The sequence below is a fragment of the Cervus elaphus genome, chromosome 16 (assembly GCF_910594005.1).
Source record: "Cervus elaphus chromosome 16, mCerEla1.1, whole genome shotgun sequence".
Classification (NCBI taxonomy): domain Eukaryota; kingdom Metazoa; phylum Chordata; class Mammalia; order Artiodactyla; family Cervidae; genus Cervus; species Cervus elaphus.
In genome coordinates this window covers 9,737,618-9,757,997 of record NC_057830.1, presented here as the reverse complement: position 1 = coordinate 9,757,997, position 20,380 = coordinate 9,737,618, and the positions used below count along the sequence as shown (strand labels likewise).

Sequence of the window (20,380 nt, the reverse complement as noted above, 5' to 3'; positions counted from 1 at the left end):
CGGTCTGTGCCCAGGGCTCCGAGACTGAAGTTCCAAACGGATCCTCTGTGAGAATGTGGTGCAGGGTTGAGGGCACTAGCTTTGTGCCAGACCCAGGCTGTCATCCAGTTCGGCCCTTTTTGAGCTCTGGCTTTTGTGCACGATGTTTACCTCCCTGACCCTCAGTCTTCCCGTCAGTGGAATAGGGTGATGATGTGAGGATGCCCGTGAGAGTAAATGGAATGTGTGTGAAGTGCCTGGTGCAGGGTGTTCAATAAATGTGGCATTTAGGGATTGGGGTTGAAATCTAGGCATGATAGAGGGTCTGAAACCAGGCAGGAGGGTAGAACAGAGGTGCTGGCATGGGAGAGATCTGGGAGCAGTAGCAATTCCTGCTCTGGACAGGAAACAGCAAGACCCACCCTGGAAGGATGGCCTCTGCTAGGAGTCGCTGAGATCCCAGAGCTAGGGCAGGGCTGCTCGCCTTGCCTCCTGACCCCGAGAGCTTCATTTGCTTTAGACCTTGGTCTTCTTCTCTGTTGAACGGGCAGACTAAAACTAGCCCTGCATCAGGGCTGCAGTGATGATCACATTCTCTGGAGACTGTCAGTGAGGTTGGTGGTCACGACAGACAGAGCATGATCCTGCTTCCTTCTCTCAATCCTGCCCTTCGCATCGAGCACACACGCTCTCTTCTTGCCCTCTTCCCAGCTGGCCTGGACTGTTACCTGGACTGGCTCTGCTCAGGCTGGTGCCGAGAAAGGCAGAAGGGTCTCCTGCCCACAGTCCTGCCTGGATGTGGGGAGCAGGCTGCTTTGTTGGCGCACCCTCCTGCTCTCCAGGTCCAGCCCTGGAGGCCTGTCCCCAGACCGTCAGCACTGGGTGCTGGGACCTGTTTTCCAGAGCCGTGCCTGCGGCAGGAGGGGCCATGGCCGTCGCTGGGGAGATGGGGAAAGTGCTGGCATCCCAGCTTCGGCCTGGGTTGAGGGTCGCCCTGAGGCCCCTAAAGTCCCCGCTGGTCACCTGGAGTGGACTGGTCTCCTGTCATCGTCCCTTGGTTTCAGCCCAGGCTTTCCGCACTCACTCCAGAGTTTGTTTTTCTTTCTTTCTTTCCATTTTTTTCTCTTCCTGCCTTAGCTGTGTGTTTTCCCAGAATTCTTATGGGAACGGGGTATTTTCCTGCCCGCCCCCCCTTCCCCTTGTCTGTCAGATTTCCTGTTTTACAAACTCACTTTGAATCCAGGCCCAGGGCTGGTGGGAAGCAGAGCCTCAGGGGCCTCCTGACAGCATCCAAGTGCCTTGGCTGCCCCAGGCTCCCTGGCCCTCCCCTTTCCCATGCCTGGCCTTTGGGTCAACTGGCAGGTGAATGCCAGGCGCCCAACCTGGAAGAGGCAGCCCCTAATGGAAGGAGATAGAAGTCTCCTCACAAGGCCATGACCCTTAAGCTCCTCCAGGGTTGCTGAGCTGGCTTCCTTCTCAGCCTGCCTGGGGTGGGGATGGGGGTGCCCTTTCCCGATGCTGCACCAGGGCCCACCCCATGTCCAGGGAGCCAGACCCCTTTTCTGACTTCAGCTGCCTTAATCTGTGGCACTCAGAGCCCTGCTCTGAGCAACCAGGAATTGCTCTTCGAATGAGCGGGGGCTGGGCCTTCTGCACTCCCCCCAAAGCCTAACTGGGGTACGCAGAGAGGGCATGCAGCAAGGCCACCCTGAACTAAACCAGTGGCCCACTGCTGGTGGGACACTGCCATGCCATCCTCACGAACGGAGCACTGGCTGGCTCCATGCACCAAGCCTGTCTTCTAAAGTCAAAGCACAGAGGAGTCTTCTTAGCACCCTCCTCACCTTTTGCTCTGAGGCTAATCATGTCCTGCTTTGCTTTGGAGAGATCTACATAAGCCCAGGAATTGCCTGTTGCTTTTGAGAGGAGCATGCAGATGGCAGGGCCCTCTCAGGGAACTCCCGAAAGGAGGGGCTGTGGACTGCCACGCACGCAGGCCACAGGGAGGTCACTGGCTGGTTCAGGATCAGCCGGGACTGTGCCCTCACTTGCCCCTCACCTGGGAGCCCTCACTGGATACTTGGAAGCCCTGATGGTTGATGGCCCTGAGACCCTCCCAGGATGTGGCCCCCGCCCCCTGGCCTGAGAGTGAGTGTGTGCATCCCTGTCTTCCCGCCCCTGTGTTCTGGGAGGTCAGCTGGCAGGTCAGCCTCGTCTCTGGGCCCTCGGTGCAGGGCCAGCCCTGGGCCGATGCACCATGAGCCGCTGGGGGAAGGAGAAAAGGACCGAGCAAGCAGTGGGGCACAGGCGAGGTGGAGCCAGGCAGTGCGGCAGGCCCTCAGGTGAAGGGCTAGGGCCTTGTCTGCCAGGGCTGGAGATGGTGAGATGCGCCCTTCCAGGGCTCTGTCGGTCCCAGACCTGGCTTAGCTCCTGAGCTCCCGGCCTTCCTACTTGGCCCACAACCCAGTGCTCAAGACGCCTGGGCCGAGATAGGGGCAGCGAGGGGCCGGCCAGCCTCCTTCTTGGCTCCAGAAACCTTGGAGAGGAAGGTGGCTCTGGGGTGGGGCCCATGGGCTTCCCGACCTTGGAGCAGAGGCGGCAGCCTCCCGGCTTCTGGGATTAACTGCGCAGGGTTGTGTCCTAGATCACCATCCCACGGGGGAAGGACGGCTTTGGCTTCACCATCTGCTGTGACTCTCCGGTCCGAGTCCAGGCTGTGGATTCCGGTGAGTGAGCATCTTGGGTGATGGCGGCCCCAGGCTTAGCAAACAAGATGTTGGAACTGAAAGGGCAGCCCCAACCCGGATTGAAGTGTCCTGGCCTTTCAAAATGAAAAGAATAATATTTTTAAATGGCCACAGATGAAAGTGAGGTCTATGAAAATACACCTACTCTTTTTTTGTTTTGTTTTGTTTTTAATCAAAGTGAAGATAGGCTTTTATATTTTGTTTCCCGATCATTTCAAACAGGAACTAAACCTATATTTTCAGTAATGGCTGCATGGGAAAATGAGAGTCATTTATGAACTTGATTTGGAGTCAGTATTTTATCCTAGTCCAGCCTGATGAGCCTTTAAAATAGTCATTCCCTCTCTACTTTTCACAAAGAAAAGACTTCTCCTAGTCACAGAGTGAGCATCCTAAGAGGAGAAGCTTGGATGTGGCGATCTGGGTGCCCCCTTTGCCTTAAGCCTGGCAGCAAGGAAGGGTTCTCGAAGGGTGGGAGGTCCTGGGGAGGGAGGGGGCCTGGCGGGGAGGTGGGCAGCAGAGAGGTCAGCCAGTACTGGGTCTGCAGGCAGGGAGGAAATGAAGGCAAAGGGGAGCCTCCCTTCAAGATCCTTCCTGAGCACCCCTGAGGTCAGGCCCTTATTCACAGATGAAGAAGCAGGGGAGCGGTCCTTGTCCAAGGTCACCGTGGAGGCAAAGGACCCAGGCCCTCTGAGGGGATCGTGGGCTCCAGGAGTTTTCTTTGTCCCTGCAGGGGGCCCGGCGGAGCGGGCAGGGCTGCAGCAGTTGGACACGGTGCTTCGGCTGAACGAGAGGCCCGTGGAGCACTGGAAATGCGTGGAGCTGGCCCACGAGATCCGGTGACCGGGGGTGGCGGGCGGCCTAGGGCCTGGGGCTGCCTTGCACCTCCCCTCCCCTCCCCAGCCCTGGGCACGCGCCTGGCCCGTCCCTCCTTCACAGCTGCGAGCCATTTGCTTTGCTCCTCCGGAAATCAGTTACTTGGCCTGAAACTGGAAGGTTTAGGCTCCAAGTGAATTTGAATCCCAGAGCAAACAGTGGGAAAGAAGCTCTCAGACACACCCTGTGGTTCATGGCGTGGCTCCAAGGGGTCGCTTTCTGCTTGAGCTCATTAGTTCTGCTACCTCAGAGCTAAGCCCTCTGTTTTCTAGGCTGTGTAGATGTTGCAGACGTTTTTTTCAGTTGTATAATTAAAGTTATTCTTTAAAATGTATCCTGGTACGTGGTGTTAGCGGCTCAGTCGTGTTTGACTCTGTGCAACCCCATGGACTGTAGCCCACCAGTCCATGGGATTCTCCAGGCAAGAATACTGGAATGGGTTGCCATTTCCTTCTCCAGGGGTCTTCCCCACCCAGGGATTGAACTCAAGTCTCCTGCATCGCAGGCAGAGTCTTTACCATCTAGCCACCAGGGAAGACTTAAAATGTATGGGACCCCTCAGTTTTGACCCTCTGAGTTACAGCCCCATTTTCGGTTTGCTTCCAGAATGACTAGGTAAGGGGTTTACACAGGTGGCTTGCTTGCTTGTACCTTGTGTTCAGGAGGAACATCACTAGTTGAATCTGGTCTTCTTTCTTTATTACCAATGCCCTTCCCGGCCCCTGCCAGTCAACTCGAATTGACCTCAGGGACCCCTTTGCTGTCTCTGCTTTAGCTGACCTCTGCATCCTTTCCTGTTCTAGCACTGAGGCTTCCCCTGCCCACTTCCCCTCTCTTCCTTTCTGCCCCCGGAGGACCCTACCCTGCCTTACTTTGGTCTCCCCCAGACTCAACTTCCGGAGAAGGAAATGGCAACCCACTCCAGTATTTTTGCCTGGAGAGTCCCGTGGGCAGAGGAGCCTGGTGGGCTGCTGTCCATGGGGTCGCACAGAGTCGGTCACAACTGAAGTGGCTTAGCATGCATGCATGCATCAGAGAAGGAAATGGCAACCCGCTCCAGTGTTCTTGCCTGGAGAATCCCAGGGACGGAGCAGCCTGGTGGGCTGCCGTCTATGGGGTCGCACAGAGTCGGACATGACTGAAACGACTTAGCGGCAGCAGCAGCAGACTCAACGTCTCTTTGTGATCCCCGCTCCCTGCCACTTCCAGGAGCTGCCCCAGCGAGATCATCCTGCTTGTATGGCGCATGGTCCCCCAGGTCAAGCCCGGGCCAGACGGAGGGGTCCTGCGACGGGCCTCCTGCAAGTCGACCCTCGACCTCCTGTCACCCCCCAATAAGCGGGAGAAGAACTGCACGCACGGGGCCCAGGCCCGGCCGGAGCACCGCCATAGCTGTCACCTGGTATGTGACAGCGCGGACGGGCTGCTGCTCGGCGGCTGGGAGCGCTACACGGAGCTGACCAAGCGCGGGAGCCAGCACACCCTGCCCGCGCTGTCCCGCGCCACGGCCCCCACCGACCCCAACTACATCATCCTGGCCCCGCTGAGCCCCGGGAGCCAGGTATGGACGGCCGGTTCCGGGAAGGTGAAGGGCCGGGCTCCCTGAGTGAAGCCAGGAAGAGGCAAGGACTCAGCTGTGTTGGGAGGAGCCTCCCAGGGGCTCGGCGTAGGGAGCAGGGACACAGGGTAAGCCGTCCACAGGGCCGTCCTGTCGGGCTGTCCTGGGCAGAGAGAGCAGGTGGGTCTTTGTGGTCTCAGGGCACAGATCCAGGACCAGGGGACGTCACGGGGTGGAAGGTTTCAACCTCGAAAGAAGGAGGCGCCTTCTGCCAGACACTTTTCCATAGCAGAATGGGCCACATGGTGGGCGGTGAGCGCCTGTCGAAGGAACTTCAAGATGGTGCGGTGGGATGATGGTGTGTGTGTATTCCAAGACACTGGTTCCCTGAGATATTCTGGGGAAAATGTGTCCTGAGGTCAAAAAAGCTTGAGAAATACCTCCTGCTGTCTTCCACTTGGAGCAGATGTCCAGTGTGCATTCACCTGTTTGAGGCTCTGAGGGTATCTGCAGTGAAGAAGGTGGTTCACCCCTGTTCGCCCGAGTGGTTCCCAAATGCCCCTGATGGTGTCCCCCTTTGTGGCAGAGTTGTTAGCATCCCTAAGGCCAGTGTTCCCCAGCACATGCTTTGGAACAAGTTGCCATCGAGGACGTGGGGGATCCAGCCCAGGGGTCAAACTCGATGACAGCTAAAGCCTCACTACACTCAAACATTCTGGAGGATTCCAGAGCCTGTGTTCCCTACAAGCCTCCTCTCAGCTCCTTAGCCGGATGATGGTTTTGCCCTTATGCCCGGAGGGGCTGCTGTCCTATCCCGAGGCCAGGGCTGAGCCGCCTGCCGGGTTGTCAGCCCCGTGGCTGGGCTGAGGAGTTCTCTGTCTTTCCATTGCAGCTCCTGCGGCCTGTGTACCAGGAGGACGCCATCCCCGAAGGTGAGTCTGCGCTCCGAGTCCCCGAGAGATGGCGAGGTCAGCTGAGAGGCCAGGCCCTGCCTCCTCCTCTGCCTGGGAGGCCTTCCCAACAGTGTCAGGACCCCCTCCCCCCCACCCCACCCGCAGACTGACATAGACTGTCTCCTCTTGAGACCTCTCCTTCCTCACTGAGCCAATGTCTTTCTTCCTCGGATCCTGAACTGAGAAGGAGGCGAGGGCATCTTTCCAGAGCAGTCTAGGAGACGGTGTTCAGAACTCAGGCGTTCAGCTGAGATTCAGCCAATGTTGTCTGTGCGTGTGCTCAGCCTCTTCAATTATGTTCGACTCTTTGCGACCCTGTGGGCTGCAGCTCACCAGGCTCCTTTGTCCATGGGATTCTGCAGACAAGATTACTGGAGTGGGTTGCCGTGCCCTCCTCCAGGGGATCTTCCTGACCCAGGGATTGAACCTGTGTCTCCTGCATCTCCTGCATTGCAGGCAGATTCTTTATCACTGAGCCACCAGGGAAGCCCCTCAACCAGTGTTACTAAGTGTAAGGTGCTATATGGACCATGGTCAGGCTGACCCAGGAAAGAGACATGGAATTCAGAGCTGAGAGGTCTCAAATTGGAGTTGTGTGAGTTTAAACAACTCATGACCCCTCACTCAACCTCAGTTTCTTTAGCTGTAAAACAGGGCTGATAATTCCCACTTTAGAGGGTTGTCAGGAGGGATGAGGGGAGATAATGGTTTTGAGTAGCAGCCTGTTTACTGAGTGATGCGACACAGAAGATAGTTGTCTTTGAAGTGCACAGACGTCTCTGCTGTTTGAATGGATTTTTCTCTTTTGTCCGGAAAATCCTGGCCTTAGTTTTTTAAGGACCAGGGAGAGAAGCTGGTCTCAAAGCCAGCACCTTCTCCCAGGAGGCCTGAAGTGTCAGAGTTGATGCTGGAGTGGGCTGGGCATTCTTTTAGGTCCTTTCTGCACTGGCTGAAGGCCAGATGGCATCTGGAAGGCTGAGACCAGCCTTGCCTGGTGGTCCATGGTACTGACCCTGATTTCCTTGAGCCCTTGCTTCAGAGCCCACAGAATGTCCTTTGACCTCCTGCCTTGAGAATGGCTTTTTCCCAGCCAGTTGCTGACCTGCTCCCTCCCAGTCCCCTCTGTCAGTAGCACGAAGATGCTTGCTGAGAGCAGGTGTCTTTTGGCGGGGGAAGGGCTGCCACCAGGCTTAGGGTTGAGAATGGAAGGCATCTTTATTCTCTCCAGGTGGGGCATTTGGGTATCTGGGCTTGACTGTTTGGAAGTGAATCCGTATTCCTTCTGGAGAGAAGTCTGATAATGTTTCAACACTGAGTTTTAAAGAAAGCTTTTAGTCGGTGCATTAGGTTAAAGAGGAGACGTCACTGCTAAACGGTGACCCCATTAAGGGCAGGGCCTAGGCCTCCTCCTCTCCATGTGTCTGATGCTGGTCCCAGGGCCTGACAGACAGCAGGTACGCAACAGAATTTTAATTGAGTGACCGGCTGAGGGGAGTGACTTCGGTTGCCGCTGAGGATTTGCAGACTGCTCGGCGGGGAAGGGAGCTGGACAGGTGTGTCCCTGGAGGCGGGCAGGTGTGGATCCTCCTCGAGAGATGCCTCCTGGTGTCCTCCCAACTCCTATCCAGGTTTCGGTTCCCCTCTGACAGTACAGTACTTAGCAAACCCAGACGGGCACAGTCATGCAGGCCATGGGAGAGGGACAAGTGAGGAAATGATGATGCTGTTAATAACAATGGTAACTTCTGAATGCATTATGTTAAGAACTTGACCTGACTTCATTTATTCTTCATGAGAATAATTATTTGGGGATTCAAGGACGTTTTTTCTCTTTACCAGGGATCCTGCGTTCCTGGCTGCTGGTCCTTGGGTTCAGAGGAAGGGGTGGAATTCAGGGCACAGACCTTCCCTTAAATGCACTTAGGGGTCTCCAGAGGCAAAGGCTGTCACCAGTGTGCTGGCTTCTGTCCCCTCCTCTGGCCGGGCTGCCTGGCCTCCTGGCCTGCTCTCAGGAGAGTGGGTTGAGCTGACCTGAGTTGAACAGGGTCTGGTGCCCTTCTGGGGCCTGAAGTGCTTGCCTGCTTGTCATTGGCATTTTCTCCCAACCCGCTGATGCCCCGGCATTGTCCCCTGCCCTGTGAAGGTGGCCCAGCCTCAGATTCTCTGCTGCTGGGGTGGAATGGCTGCCAGGGCTCTCCTCAGAAGCTGAGTAATTACTCTGCTTGGTCAGTGAAGCAGGTGTTGAAGGGGTGGATTGGGGTTTGGACCAGAGGGTGTAAGTGGTAGCAGGAGGGAAGTTAAGGAGTTTGCTTTCACAGAGCTCGGGTAGTCAGGTTACAACTTGGACTGTTTCTTTAAAACAGATACTTCAAAAATCAGTTTTGAAGAATCAAGCCCACTTGCTACACATTATCCAGGGTGTGTGGACAGGGGACATGAAGACATACCACATAGGTTGGGGTGATCCCACTTTGTACCAGTTACTGTTCAGATGACCTTGGGCAAGTTCTCCAGTCACTCCAGGCCTTAGTTGCCTTGTCTATAAAATGGGACTGCTTCCCTCCCGAAGGCAGGGGTATGTATCTAGTGGCTTATTCATGACTTTCCAGGCCCAAGGCGAAGATTCTATGATGCCCTGTGCAGCTGGGCTCGGGAAGGAAAGAAGTGGATGCCTTTAAATGTCAGACCGGGGCACACAGGACTCAGATTTTGTCATTAGCAAACCCAACCCCTCTAAGTTGGGTCTATTTTGCCTTGTCAGTCCTGTGTGGTTTCACCTTGTCTGGTCTAGGCTTGGTTGTGTCAGATTAGACTAGGTCAGTTCCAGACTGACCCTGGGATCCCCATTCATGCTACGGTTTGTGGCCCAGCATCCTTGTCTTAATGCCAGCCTTGATGAGTAGATTATTCATTGACTTGGGTTTATAATCTTCATACCCTCAGACTCTGGTACCATTCACCAAACCCTGGCCCATCAGGTCTCTTGTGGGAGCCCCAACCTGCCCTGGCTCAGGCAAGGTAGCAGTCTGCATTATCTCTACTTTGCAGTGGAGAACACTCTGGCTAAGAAGGCGATGGAGCCTGTTCAGAGTGCACAGTCTCCGAGGGGGCCAGTGCTCTAGTTCAGGTGTCTGGTCCAACTCAAACCCAGTGCAGAGCTTGAGGGCCGAGATGGGTTCTTTCAGCAGAGGCTGCCAGCACAGAGCCCTCAGGGGCTGACGTCCAGGGTCAGAGCAGATGAGGAGCTGCGAAAGTGTCTGGCGGTGCATCTGACCCCCACCTCCATCCTGGGCTCATGCTATTTCTTCTCTAAGTGACTCCTTGAAGAGGCAGGAAGTGGTTTAGGTTATTATAGTTTGAGCGCTGCCCCAAGATACTGCTGCAATGGGTGGTCACTTGTATGTGTGTGTGTATGTGGGGGGGGGGTGGTGACTTGTTTTTCTCACCTTTCTCTGTGAGAAGGAGCAGGGGGTGGGTGGAGGAAGCAAGTGTGAAACCTTCCAAGCTGGTTTTTCCTCTGAGGCCCTGGACTGTGCGTCGGTGGGGAGCTTCCCCGAGATATAGCTGGGGTCAGGTCACCTGTTCACTCCCTGGTTGCAAGGATTGGGGGTGGTGGAAGGAGACCTAGTGGGCTGGGCAAGCAGATCAGGAAGGGCTGGTTAGTTGCCTGCCTGGCAGCAGGGATTCTTGGAAGGGGTTCAGGTGTGTGTGGAGCTTGAGTACCCTGGAGTTAGTCTCCTACTTGCTTATGTCCAAGAATTCCTGACTTTTTAGATACTCCGTGTTGTGCACCTCTGCCCATTGGATGAGACACAATAAAGACCTGTGTGCCACTCCTTGTCCAGTGGAGGGCATGTGTCCTGCCGTGTCCCCTTATAGAGGGACTCCCTGCAGCCCTCTGCTCTCTTCCCTGGGGTCAGTTCATTCTCTTTCTCTCGTTTCTCCTCTCTTCTTTCTTTTCTGATGAGAATAATTTCTGATGGCCAAGCCAGGGAGTACTTCCTGTCTTTGATGAAGCTGAGGATTCCCAGTATCCCTGGAGCACCTGATCAAGTTCGTTTTCCAAGTGGAGGAATCACAACAAGAACCACAATGAGTTAGCAGCTCACTTTTATGGCGCCCTTTCCAGGTCCCAGGCATTGTTCTAGGGGCTTCACTTGGAGCATCTCATTTAGTCCTCATGGCCGCCCCATGAGCTTGGTACTGCAGTGAGGAAACCAAGAGTCTGAGCGGGGAAGTGAGTTGCTGGTGGTTACCAAGCGGGGAGCAGAGAAGTGGGATTTGGGTGCAGCCCTCTGGCTTGGTCATGTCTGACTCTTTGTGACCCCATGGACTGTAGCCCGCCAGGCTCCTCTGCCCATGAAATTCTCCAGGCAAGAATACTGGAGTGGATAGCCATTCCATCTCCAGGGGATCTTCCCCACCCAGGGATCAAACCCAGGTCTCCTGCACTGCAGGCAGATTCTTTACTGTCTAAGCCACCGGGGAAGCCCCTTCTTTTCTTTCTTTTCTTCTCTGGCTCAGAGCTGGTGGGCTTCCCCGGTAACTGGAGCGGCAGTGCCACCCCTCATCCCAGACTGACTCAGTCAGCCAGACTGCTCCAGCTCCCTTGGCTAGTTGAGGGCCGACCCCACATGTCCTAGGAAAGTGCACTGTCTCTGCTATCGCTGCGGAGACAGGCCCCCCACTCTCTTTGTTTGAGGGACCTGGGAGGCAGTGAAATAGGCCAGCAGAGCTGGGTGTGCCCAGGGTGGGGATGCGGGCCAGCCGGAGCACACGTGCTCTGCCACCCGGAGCGCTGCAGCTGACCGATGGCTTGATGTGGCCTGTGGGCCTGGTGAGGCCAGATCTTCTGATTTTTCAAATCTGAGAGACTTTCTGATTTTTAAAATTACGAGGCGAAACCACTAGGCCTGATTCGGGTCCTGGGCCACCTTTATCATAGGTGGCAGTTCCCCGCCCTGTCCTCACCCTGGAGGTGGAGGTTTGCATGTCAGTATCCCTCCCGCAGTGTGAGAGAGACTGCCTTCCGAGGTCTCCCCATCTTCTCAGCACCTCACTCAGGGCCGGGCTCAAGGTAGATGCCGTTGGAAATGGCAACTGATGGACTGAGACTGTGCACCCTGTTTCCGCAGAGGCGATGCCTCACAGTGCACTCCCATCTCTGTCGCACAGAATCAGGGAGTCCCAGTAAAGGGAAGTCTTACACGGGCCTGGGGAAGAAGTGTCGGCTGATGAAGACGGTGCAGACCATGAAGGGCCACGGGAACTACCAGAACTGCCCCGTCATGAGGCCGCACACCCCGCACTCAAGCTACGGCACCTACGTCACCCTGGCCCCCAAGGTCCTGGTGTTCCCCGTCTTTGTCCAGGTGAGCTGACGGCCGAGCCCCAGGCCTCCCTTTGGGGGAGGTGAGAGAGAGAGAGAGGGCCCTTCAGTCTGGGACTCAGAGATGGTGTCTCGTTCCAGGACTGGGGGAAAGCCAAAAAGCTTCGGGGCTCAGGATGCTGGGGGTGATACTGAGGGAGCAGAGGCTTCCAGGAGGAGGAACAGGAGAGTGGGGGCAGGGAGGCTCGACATCACGGGGGTCCCGCTCCCGATCCCCTTTCTCCGGGGACACTGCAGGCAGGCTGCAGTTGCCTGTTGTATCTCGCAGGGCCTGTGTGCCGAGGCTTCTGTTCCTGGCTCCTGCAGCGCTTTGTTGTTTGGAGACGACCGAGCGAGCGAGCCTCGAGGTCTGGCCTCTTGTCTGGTCTCCTTGGTCTTAGCAAACACGTCTGGCCCGTACTAGCTGGCGGCCTGAGACTATTTAGATTTCCCTTCTCCTATTTTTTTCTTGTTTTCCTTCTCTTCCTCTCCCATTTCCAAACCTTTATTTATTCTATCACCCAGATATATAACTCATGTGAGCATTTAGATATCTTTCCTGTGCATGTCATATTAAAAACCCCAAACAGACTGTATTGTACATTTTCTATTCTGTTGCCTTTTTTTAAACAAGAATTGCAGCATGAACATTTCCTACATTGTTAAATATTCTTTGAATCTGTGTTTTGTGGTGGTTGGACACTATTACATGGATGTTTCATATTTATTTAACCAGTCCTCTCTTCTATTCAGACACTTATGTTATGTCTGCCCTTTTGTTTTGTAAATAACTGTGATGAAAATCCTCATGCATGAATTGCCTCTCAGATTATTTTCCTTGGGAGAGATTCCTAGAAGTGAAATGACTGGGTCATTGGTCATAAACATCTTAAAAGCTCTTTATACATATTTTGACAAATTGCTTTGCAGAAAGACTCAGTTTATCCTCTCATCAGCAGCCTAGAGGAGGCATGGCCCCAAGAGCTTCATTTCTGACCATGCCTGCCTTCTCTGCTCTCCCTGGCATCCTTCTGGGCCTGTCACTGGCCAGTGAATCTTTGAATTCATACTTTTTAGGATGCGTGCAGCATATCTCTGGCAGGTGACATGATTCTCCCCAGACAGCTCCATAGGCAGGGTCTGCCCTTTGCCGTTCTTTCCATCTCTCCTCTTTCTTGGGATGTAACCACAAAGGTCTTGGAATCCACAGGGCCTATTTTTCATTTTAAAATTTTTACCAAAAAAGTAAAATTAGTTTTAAGAAGTCAAAAAAACTTTTGAGTTGTAAAATAGACAAGCCAAAAATGGCATGACACTTAAATGGAGAGTTTCATGAGTAATTATAAAGTAGATATCCACTAAGAAAAAGGCCTAGACCATTGCCAACACTCCAGAGCTCGTGTGTCTCTCTTCCTGACTGTAATACCCTCCTTGCCCAGAGATGTACCCACTAGTCTGACTTTATGATAATCATTTCCTTGCTTTTCTTTAGTTTTACCGTCTATATGTGCTTTCCTGTGCATGCTAAGTTGCTTTAGTCATGTCTGACTCTATGTGACTCTATGGACGGTAGCCCACCAGGCTCCTCTGTCCATGGGATTTTCCAGGCAAGAATAGTGGAGCGGGGTACCATGCCCTCCTCCAGGGAATCTGCCCAATCCAAGGATCGAAGCTGCGTCTCTTACATTTCCTGTATTGGCAGGCAGGTTCTTTACCAATAAGAGTGGGAGGTGGGGCCCCGCAGTGGGTATGGGGCAGGGTCATGGAGTGGGGTGAGAGGTTTGGGTGAGACTTGGTCCCTGGGAACTGACGACAGAGAAGGAGTCCGTGAACTCAAGTGTGTTAATGAATGTGGAGCAGGCATTGACCTGGCCTTCAAAGGCACTCAAGTGACCAAACCTGGCCTGAGGCTCTTGGGTTGCTGCCAGAGGCGTCCTGAGAGCCTGGGCCTGACAGCATGAATAGGACCGAGGAGGGAGTGTGGGAGCTGGGAGGGCCAGGGAGCTCAGTGCAGTCAGGGAGCTGGGGGAGGCCCGGCCATGTGGTCCGACTTCCTGCGGCAAGTGTGTGAAGGCTGGTGGGGAAGGTCGCAGCGGCAGTTCCGCCCAGGATGAGTGCCTCTGTCTTTCTGTTTCTGTCCGTGTATGAGGGGGCGTGTGGGTTCTTGGGGTGTGGGGGCAGGGCTGGCAGTCTTCTGCGGCGGGCTTTGGCAGGCTGCCTCCCCCCCGCCCCCACCCACCTTCTCCACCAGGCCTCTGTGAACGGTTGCCTTTGTTTGCAGCCTTTAGATCTCTGTAACCCCGCCCGGACCCTCCTGTTGTCGGAGGAGCTGCTGTTGTACGAGGGGCGAAACAAGGCTGCCGAGGTAAGACACGCGCCTTCCCCCCGCGAGGGTCCTGGGGGGCTCACCAGCCGTCTTCCAGGCCCCTCCATTTCCCCTTTTCTTGATGGTCGCAGAATGGTACAGTCAGGGTAGGAAAGACCTGAAAGATCTTCCGTGCTCTCCTCTACCAACGTTTCCGTAGATACATCCAGGGACGGGGAATTCACCACCTCTCAAAGCTATATAGTCCGTCTTTGGCGGTCAAAAGGTTTTCCCAACCCCTAATGACATTCCACTGTTTACCCCAACTTCCTCTAAGGAGCAGAAGAGATGGCAGTTCAGCCCAGCTGTGACAATGACTTTATGGGTGACAAGATTAAAGCTGTTAGCCAAAGAGAATTTTTAGAAGAGCATCTGTCCTTACCCGGATTCTCTGGGTGTGTATTAACCCACACCACAAATCCTCTTTGGAGGGATAAGCCTATGATCTCTCTATGGCTCTAGCTTGGCCATCAGAGGCCTGGGTGTGGAGGCCACGCCGCTCTTCCTAGGAGCTGGCCCCGGCGTATCTCTTACTGGGGGGATTTCACTCCCCTCCACAGTCCCCAGAGTTGGCCAGGTTCCGGCTCAGTCTTCGTGAGTTTAAGTCTACTTGGGAACAGAGGTTGGAACCCTGGGATCTGACTGGTTTCCTGAGAGCCTTGAAGAGAGAATGGGGGCTTGTTGCCAATCAGGCCCTGATTCAGAGCTGGCAGTGTGGTTTGGCTGAGTTGAGAGGCAGCTTTGGGTGGTGGAAAGATCAGGAAACTTGAAGGCAGAAAGATTATAGCCAGCTCTGTTTTGCTGCTGGCTCACTTACGACTTCTTCCTTCTTCCTCAGTCTTCCCATCTGAATAGTGGGGGTGTGTGTGTGTGTCTGAGGCAGCCATGGCAGGGTCTGAGGTTGGCTGATCTCGAAGGGCGTTTCGGCCTCAGCATTTGGGACATTTTGTGTAGCTGCAGCGAAAGCAGGCAGCTGTCATTTTCTTTGTTCGACAAGCAGATCAGAACTCATATTTTCCAAGTGAGCATTGTCTCTTTCAGGGGGGTTTCCCTGGGGAGACCGCGGGCTTATTTCCACCACACTGGTGTCGCTTACCACATTTCTGGACCTCCTCTTCCGGAACTTTCTTAAGAACCTTGGCATAACTTCTGAATTGCCTCCATGGGAGTAAAACTTCATCTGTTGAGGGGGATTTCAGTTCTGAGAACAGGAAGTCCTTTGGAGCTGTTCTTGGTGAGTAAATGTGTAGTGGAATTTAGTCAGGTAGCCGAAGGTCAGAAACAGAGGTGTGGCTACAAATTCACAAGACTCAGAAGAAGACAGTTAGAAATGGCAGCCACCCTGGAGTACACCTGTATGTCCAAATGTGCTGTTTTGTTCCCTCCCTCACTCACCATTAAGCCTACAAACATTAAACACTTCTTGTATTGCCTTATTGTGTACACATTTTCCATACTGGGTCCCTGGTGGCTCAGACGGTAAAGCGTCTGCCTACAATGTGGGAGACCGGGGTTCAATCCCTGGGTTGGGAAGATCCCCTGGAGAAGGAGATGGCAACCCATTCCAGTATTCTTGCCTGGAAAATCCCACGGACGGAGGAGCCTGGTAGACTACAGTCCATGGGGTTGCGAAGAGTCGGACACGACTGAGCGACTTCAGTTTCACTTTCCATACTTAATCCCAGTTAACTCTTTTTTTTTTTTTCTGAAACATTTAATTGTTAATTTGACTGTGCTGGGTCTTCATTGTGGCATTCAGGGTCTTTAGTTGCAGCTTGTTTCCTGAAGAGGGATCTAGTTCCCTGAGCAGGGATCAAACCCTGGGCCCCTTACATTGGGAGCATGGAGTCTTAGACACTGGACCACCAGGGAAATCCTGGTCCTGATTAATTCTTGCAGCTTCCTGAAGAGAGGAACATTTGACCCCAATTAGTAGATGAAACCAAGGATCCAGTGAGATTAACCAGCACCCAATGGGCTTCCCAGGGTGGCACTAGGTGTAAAGAACCTGCCTGCCAATGCAGGAGATATAAGAGATGTGGATTCGATCCCTGGATTGGGAAGATCCCTTGGAGGAGGGCATAGCAACCCACTCCAGTATTCTTGCCTGGAGAATCCCATGAACAGAAGAGCCTGGTGGGCTACAGTCCATGGGGTCGTTAAGTGTTGGACACAACTGAAGTGACTTAGCATGCATGCAAAAGTCTCAAGACTCCCAAAAGATGTAGCCACAGTTAGCACTTGGGATCTCTCTGGCTCGGCACTGCTTTCCAGGATCCCATGCTGCCTCTGGTGTGTTTGTTTAAAAACAAATTAACAAGCAGAAGCTGAAGCCAGGGTCTGATGATAGTTAACAGTTTATCCAAAAGTTCTTCATCCAGTGGGTCTTTGGAGCCCTAGAACTAAGAGACACCTTCTGAAGATCGAAAGAAGAAATTTGAAGACAAGTAAAAATAATACATTTCTTTGTCTTGAAATATGACAGGAAGCAAATATCTTGGTAGCCTGTCATGCTATTTGGGTCAAAAATATAAAGCAATTCAAGAGGAGTTTGGATAAGTTTGGAGAATCACAGCGAAGGCTGGGTCCTCAGGAGTCATCCGTTCTAACTGCTTCCCTGGAACTTTCCAGCTGATTGTCTTCCAGCCTGTTCTTGAGTCTGCAGAAGCAGTCCCTCTGGACAGTGGTTTTCTTACTAGAGAGCGCTGATTTGTCTCAAGTTCTCCCTGGTGCTTGACAGAAAGCTTACCTCCTGGAATGTTCCCCCTTGGTTCTTTGTCCCCTCTTTTCTCTGGGCATGCTTCACGAGCTGATCCAAACCCACACCCTGAACTGCCCTCGTCACACCTGCTCCCAGAAGTCACAGACTTGATTAATGTGCCCTGAGACCAAACCAGCGTTTGGGCACAGCCTCATTTCTACATTCAAATACTGGTTACTGAGCATCTGCAATGGCGCCAGGCCCTGTGTTCGAGGTTCCAGGAGCTCCGTGGGGCTCGGGGACACACCCTAACTTGACACGCTGACTCACTGAGTTTACCATTAACTCAGGCACCAAGATCTTTTCTGCCAACCTGCCCTTAGGTAAGATTGCTGGGAAGAAGCTTGGTTAGGACCACGTGGGATTAGTGATCCTTTAAGTTGCAAGGATTTCCTAACCAAACAAGCCCTCAACTCTTGACCCTTTGGGAAAACAGAAGTGTCCTTGGAGCAAGTGTGGGGAGCCACCCGGTGGCCCCCACGGCCTGTTATGGGAGGCAAGCCGGTCGCTGGGCTATGGAGATGGAACGTCACTGCTCTGGGCTGCCGGGACTTCTCGTGGGATGCGGTGAGGTGGGAGAGGGGCCCACCTGCCCTCCCCGGGCACGCTGGCCTCTCTGCCCTGCCTCCCACTGTGCGCCAGCTCTGTCCTTTCCCTGACCCGACTTTTGGGGAAATTCTTCATTCAGGCCTTAATCACTTCCTGTCTAGACCACATTCTCCGCTCTGGGAATCTGGGCCAGAGCCGCGGCCTGGGTCTTTTCTCACCTTGCTAGCGGCTCTTCCCAAGTGCCCTCCAGCTGGCTCTCGTGGGCTGGGGCTGGTTTTTTTTTTTTTTTTTTGGGCTCCTCAGACTGTATCCTCTGACCCCTCCCCTGCCAGCTTCCCTGTGGGTCCGGAGGCTGCTTCCAGATTTCCACTGAGTCGGTCAGGGGAGCCTGAGGGTTTGCCTCGTGGGCGCCTAGTGCAGAGCCTTTCTCTTTTCTGCTGCTTGGATGCTGACGTCTTCTTCTCAGGAACCAACGCCTAAAATCCTTCTGCACTCTGGCCCATGTTCGTCCCCTCCCTTAACTTCATGGTCTTGTCTCCATCGCCCCTCTCTCTGGGGCCCAGCTCGGATTCTTTCACATTCAGGGATGGGACAGCTGTAGGCGTGTTGCTGCCTCCCCACAATGTGAGAGCTCTGGGGTCAGCCAGACCTGGGCACTGGTCCGTCCCTGCCTGTGTGGCCTCCGACAGGTCACTTAACCTCTCGGAGATACAGGGTCCTCCTCTATCCGTGAGGGCAATGATGTGTACAAGTGAGGATCCACCAAGCAGAAAGTAAGTGCTCAATGAACGGAGACTTCTGTGGGCCGGTTGGGTTAGGGCTGTGATGGGAAGGGGGTTGGAGAGGGTCCCCACCAGGAGCCCTTCCAGCCGAACGCTCAGGAGTCCTCATGTTCGGTCTCCGTAGGAGAAGCCATAGCCCCCGGGGAGCCTCCTGCTCAAGGGTGCCCTCTATTGTCTCTGTGGCCCAGATTCTGTCAAACCTCTGTGTGCCAAGTCATCCTAAGAAAAACACGTGTTTTTAAATTATAAAAGTAACAGGTTCTCATTGCCAAATAATGCAAATCAGACAAATGTATAAAGTAAAATCCTCCTCCCCACAGTGAAGTCTGTGATGAGTATCTTAGACATGAAAGTATGTAGAAATATAGACGGATTTATGGGGCTTCCCTGGAGGTCAGTGGTTAAGAATCCACCTTCCAATGTAGGCGACGTGGGTTCCCTCTGTGGTCAGGGAACTAAGATCCCACATGCTGCTGAGCAGTTAAGCCCATGGGCCACAACTACTGAGCCCAAATGATGCAATGGAGGTCCCGCATGTCACAACTAAGACCCAGCCCAGCCAAATAAATAAATATTTTCCAAAATATAGACAGATTTACAGTTCTGCTTTACAAATTTGGATTATGTGCTAGGTATTTTTGCACATTGAAGTATTCTGATTTATGACAGACAGCTTTCCATTTCTGCCCACAGAGCTCTATTTTATTCTTTTAATAGTTGCATAAAATTCTACCATATGAAGGTAGCATCATTTAGTTTATTCATCTTCTCTTAATGGGCATTTATGTTCTTTTCTTTTTTCATTACAAAAATGCTACTGAGAGCATTCCTACATGTTCACATTTATATGTCCTTGTAAGAATTTCTATAGGCTAGAGTCTTAGAGGTGGAGTTGTTAGGTCATCTCTAACAGTCTGACAGCTAAATGGCAGCATGTTGACCATCTAAACTTGAGCAACAAGCCAGCGCACACTCACTGTGGCCCTTCCGTAGTGCATGCCAACTCTCTGGCAGACTCTTCCTACTCCAGACGATGTGAAATGTCAGATTTTGATACCTCAAAGGGAAGTCCATATAATAATATTTTGTTTTCTTCAGAAAACCTAAAATAGGATTTTTTATTGCTTTTGACTAAAGGCCACTGCAGGATTTGCAAAACAAAGCTCAGTGTAATCTTTACTGGCATTAGGGGATCAAGTGGATTTTTTTTTAGCATAAAAATATGTGGAGCATGCCTGGTGGTTTACCTATAATGTCTAAAAATATCTTTCCCCTTTATTTTTGGAGAGGCTAATGCATCAAAGAGATAAAAGTTCTGTGCGTGTCTGTATTGGAGTGTAAGTAAAGTGATTGTGCATGGATGAAGTTGAAATTATCTGCAAGGAACTTGGTAAGAACATGCATGTGGCGTGATGCTTCAATTCGTAGTCTACATAGAGCTTATGAAAGAAGCCTGTAGGGAGCCTGGCAGGGACTTTCCCCCTGTTTGCGTGTTTTTCTCAGATGAAAAAACTGAGGCTGAAGGGATTTGGGGACTTCACCAAGTTTTCGTGGCTACTTAGTGGGACAGGAGCCTCGAGGTCTGACTCCAAGTCTAGTGCTCTTTCAGCCAGACACTTAGAGGAGGACGCATGTGAATGTGGTATCTCTTGCAGCTCAAGGTGGCTCCAAGCCGAGGGCCCGGGTCTGGAGATTGCAGAGGCATTTGGTCAGGAAGGTGGGCCTGTGGGGTGTCTGGCTGTTGAGAGGCTTGTTGTTTTTCAGTTACTCAGTCATATCTGAACCTTTGTGACCCTATGGACCGCAGCATGCCAGGCTCCCCTGTCCTTCACTATCTCCTGGAGTTTACCCAAACTCATGTCCATTGAGTCAGTGATGCCATGCAACCATCTCATCCTTTTTTTGCCCTCTTCTCCTCCTGCCCTCAATCTTTCCCAGCATCAGGGTCTTTTCCAATGAGTTGGCTCTTTGCATCAGGTGGCCAAGGTATTGGAGCCTCAGCTTCAACACCAGTCCTTCCAATGAATATTCAGAGTTGATTTCCTTTAGGATTGACTGGTTTGATCTCCTTGCTGTCCAAGGGACTCTCAAGAGTCTTCTCCAGCACCACAGTTTGAAAGCATCAATTCTTTGGTGCTCAGCCTTCTTTATGGTCCAACTCTTACATCCGTACATGACCAATAGAAAAACCACAGCTTTGACTAGACAGACCTTTGTCAGTAAAGCAATGTCTCTGCTTTTTAATACGTGGTCTAGGTTTGTCATAGCTTTCCTTCCCAGGAGCAAGTGTTTTTGAATTTCATGGTGGCAGTCACCATCCGAGGTAATTTTGGAGCCCAAGAAAATCTGTCACTGTTTCCACTTTCCCCCATCCATTTGCTATGTTGACAGGCAGGCAGAGGTCATCAGGCCTGGAGGTTGAGGATGAAGGCTGATTTTTAT

General features: G+C 52.8%; 1 protein-coding gene across 5 annotated transcripts in view; it reads left to right on the top strand.

Annotated features, from left to right (window-relative positions):
- Positions 1-20,380, top strand: part of RGS3 (regulator of G protein signaling 3) — a 134,885-nt gene that overhangs the window by 38,886 nt on the left and 75,619 nt on the right. For all 5 annotated transcript variants that reach the window (XM_043927764.1, XM_043927765.1, XM_043927766.1 and 2 more), the window contains 6 exons: positions 2,624-2,705; positions 3,460-3,565; positions 4,812-5,163; positions 6,053-6,092; positions 11,289-11,485; positions 13,763-13,846. In XM_043927764.1, coding sequence (XP_043783699.1) covers positions 2,624-2,705; positions 3,460-3,565; positions 4,812-5,163; positions 6,053-6,092; positions 11,289-11,485; positions 13,763-13,846 — 861 coding nt within the window. The remainder of the gene's footprint in view (positions 1-2,623; positions 2,706-3,459; positions 3,566-4,811; positions 5,164-6,052; positions 6,093-11,288; positions 11,486-13,762; positions 13,847-20,380) is intronic.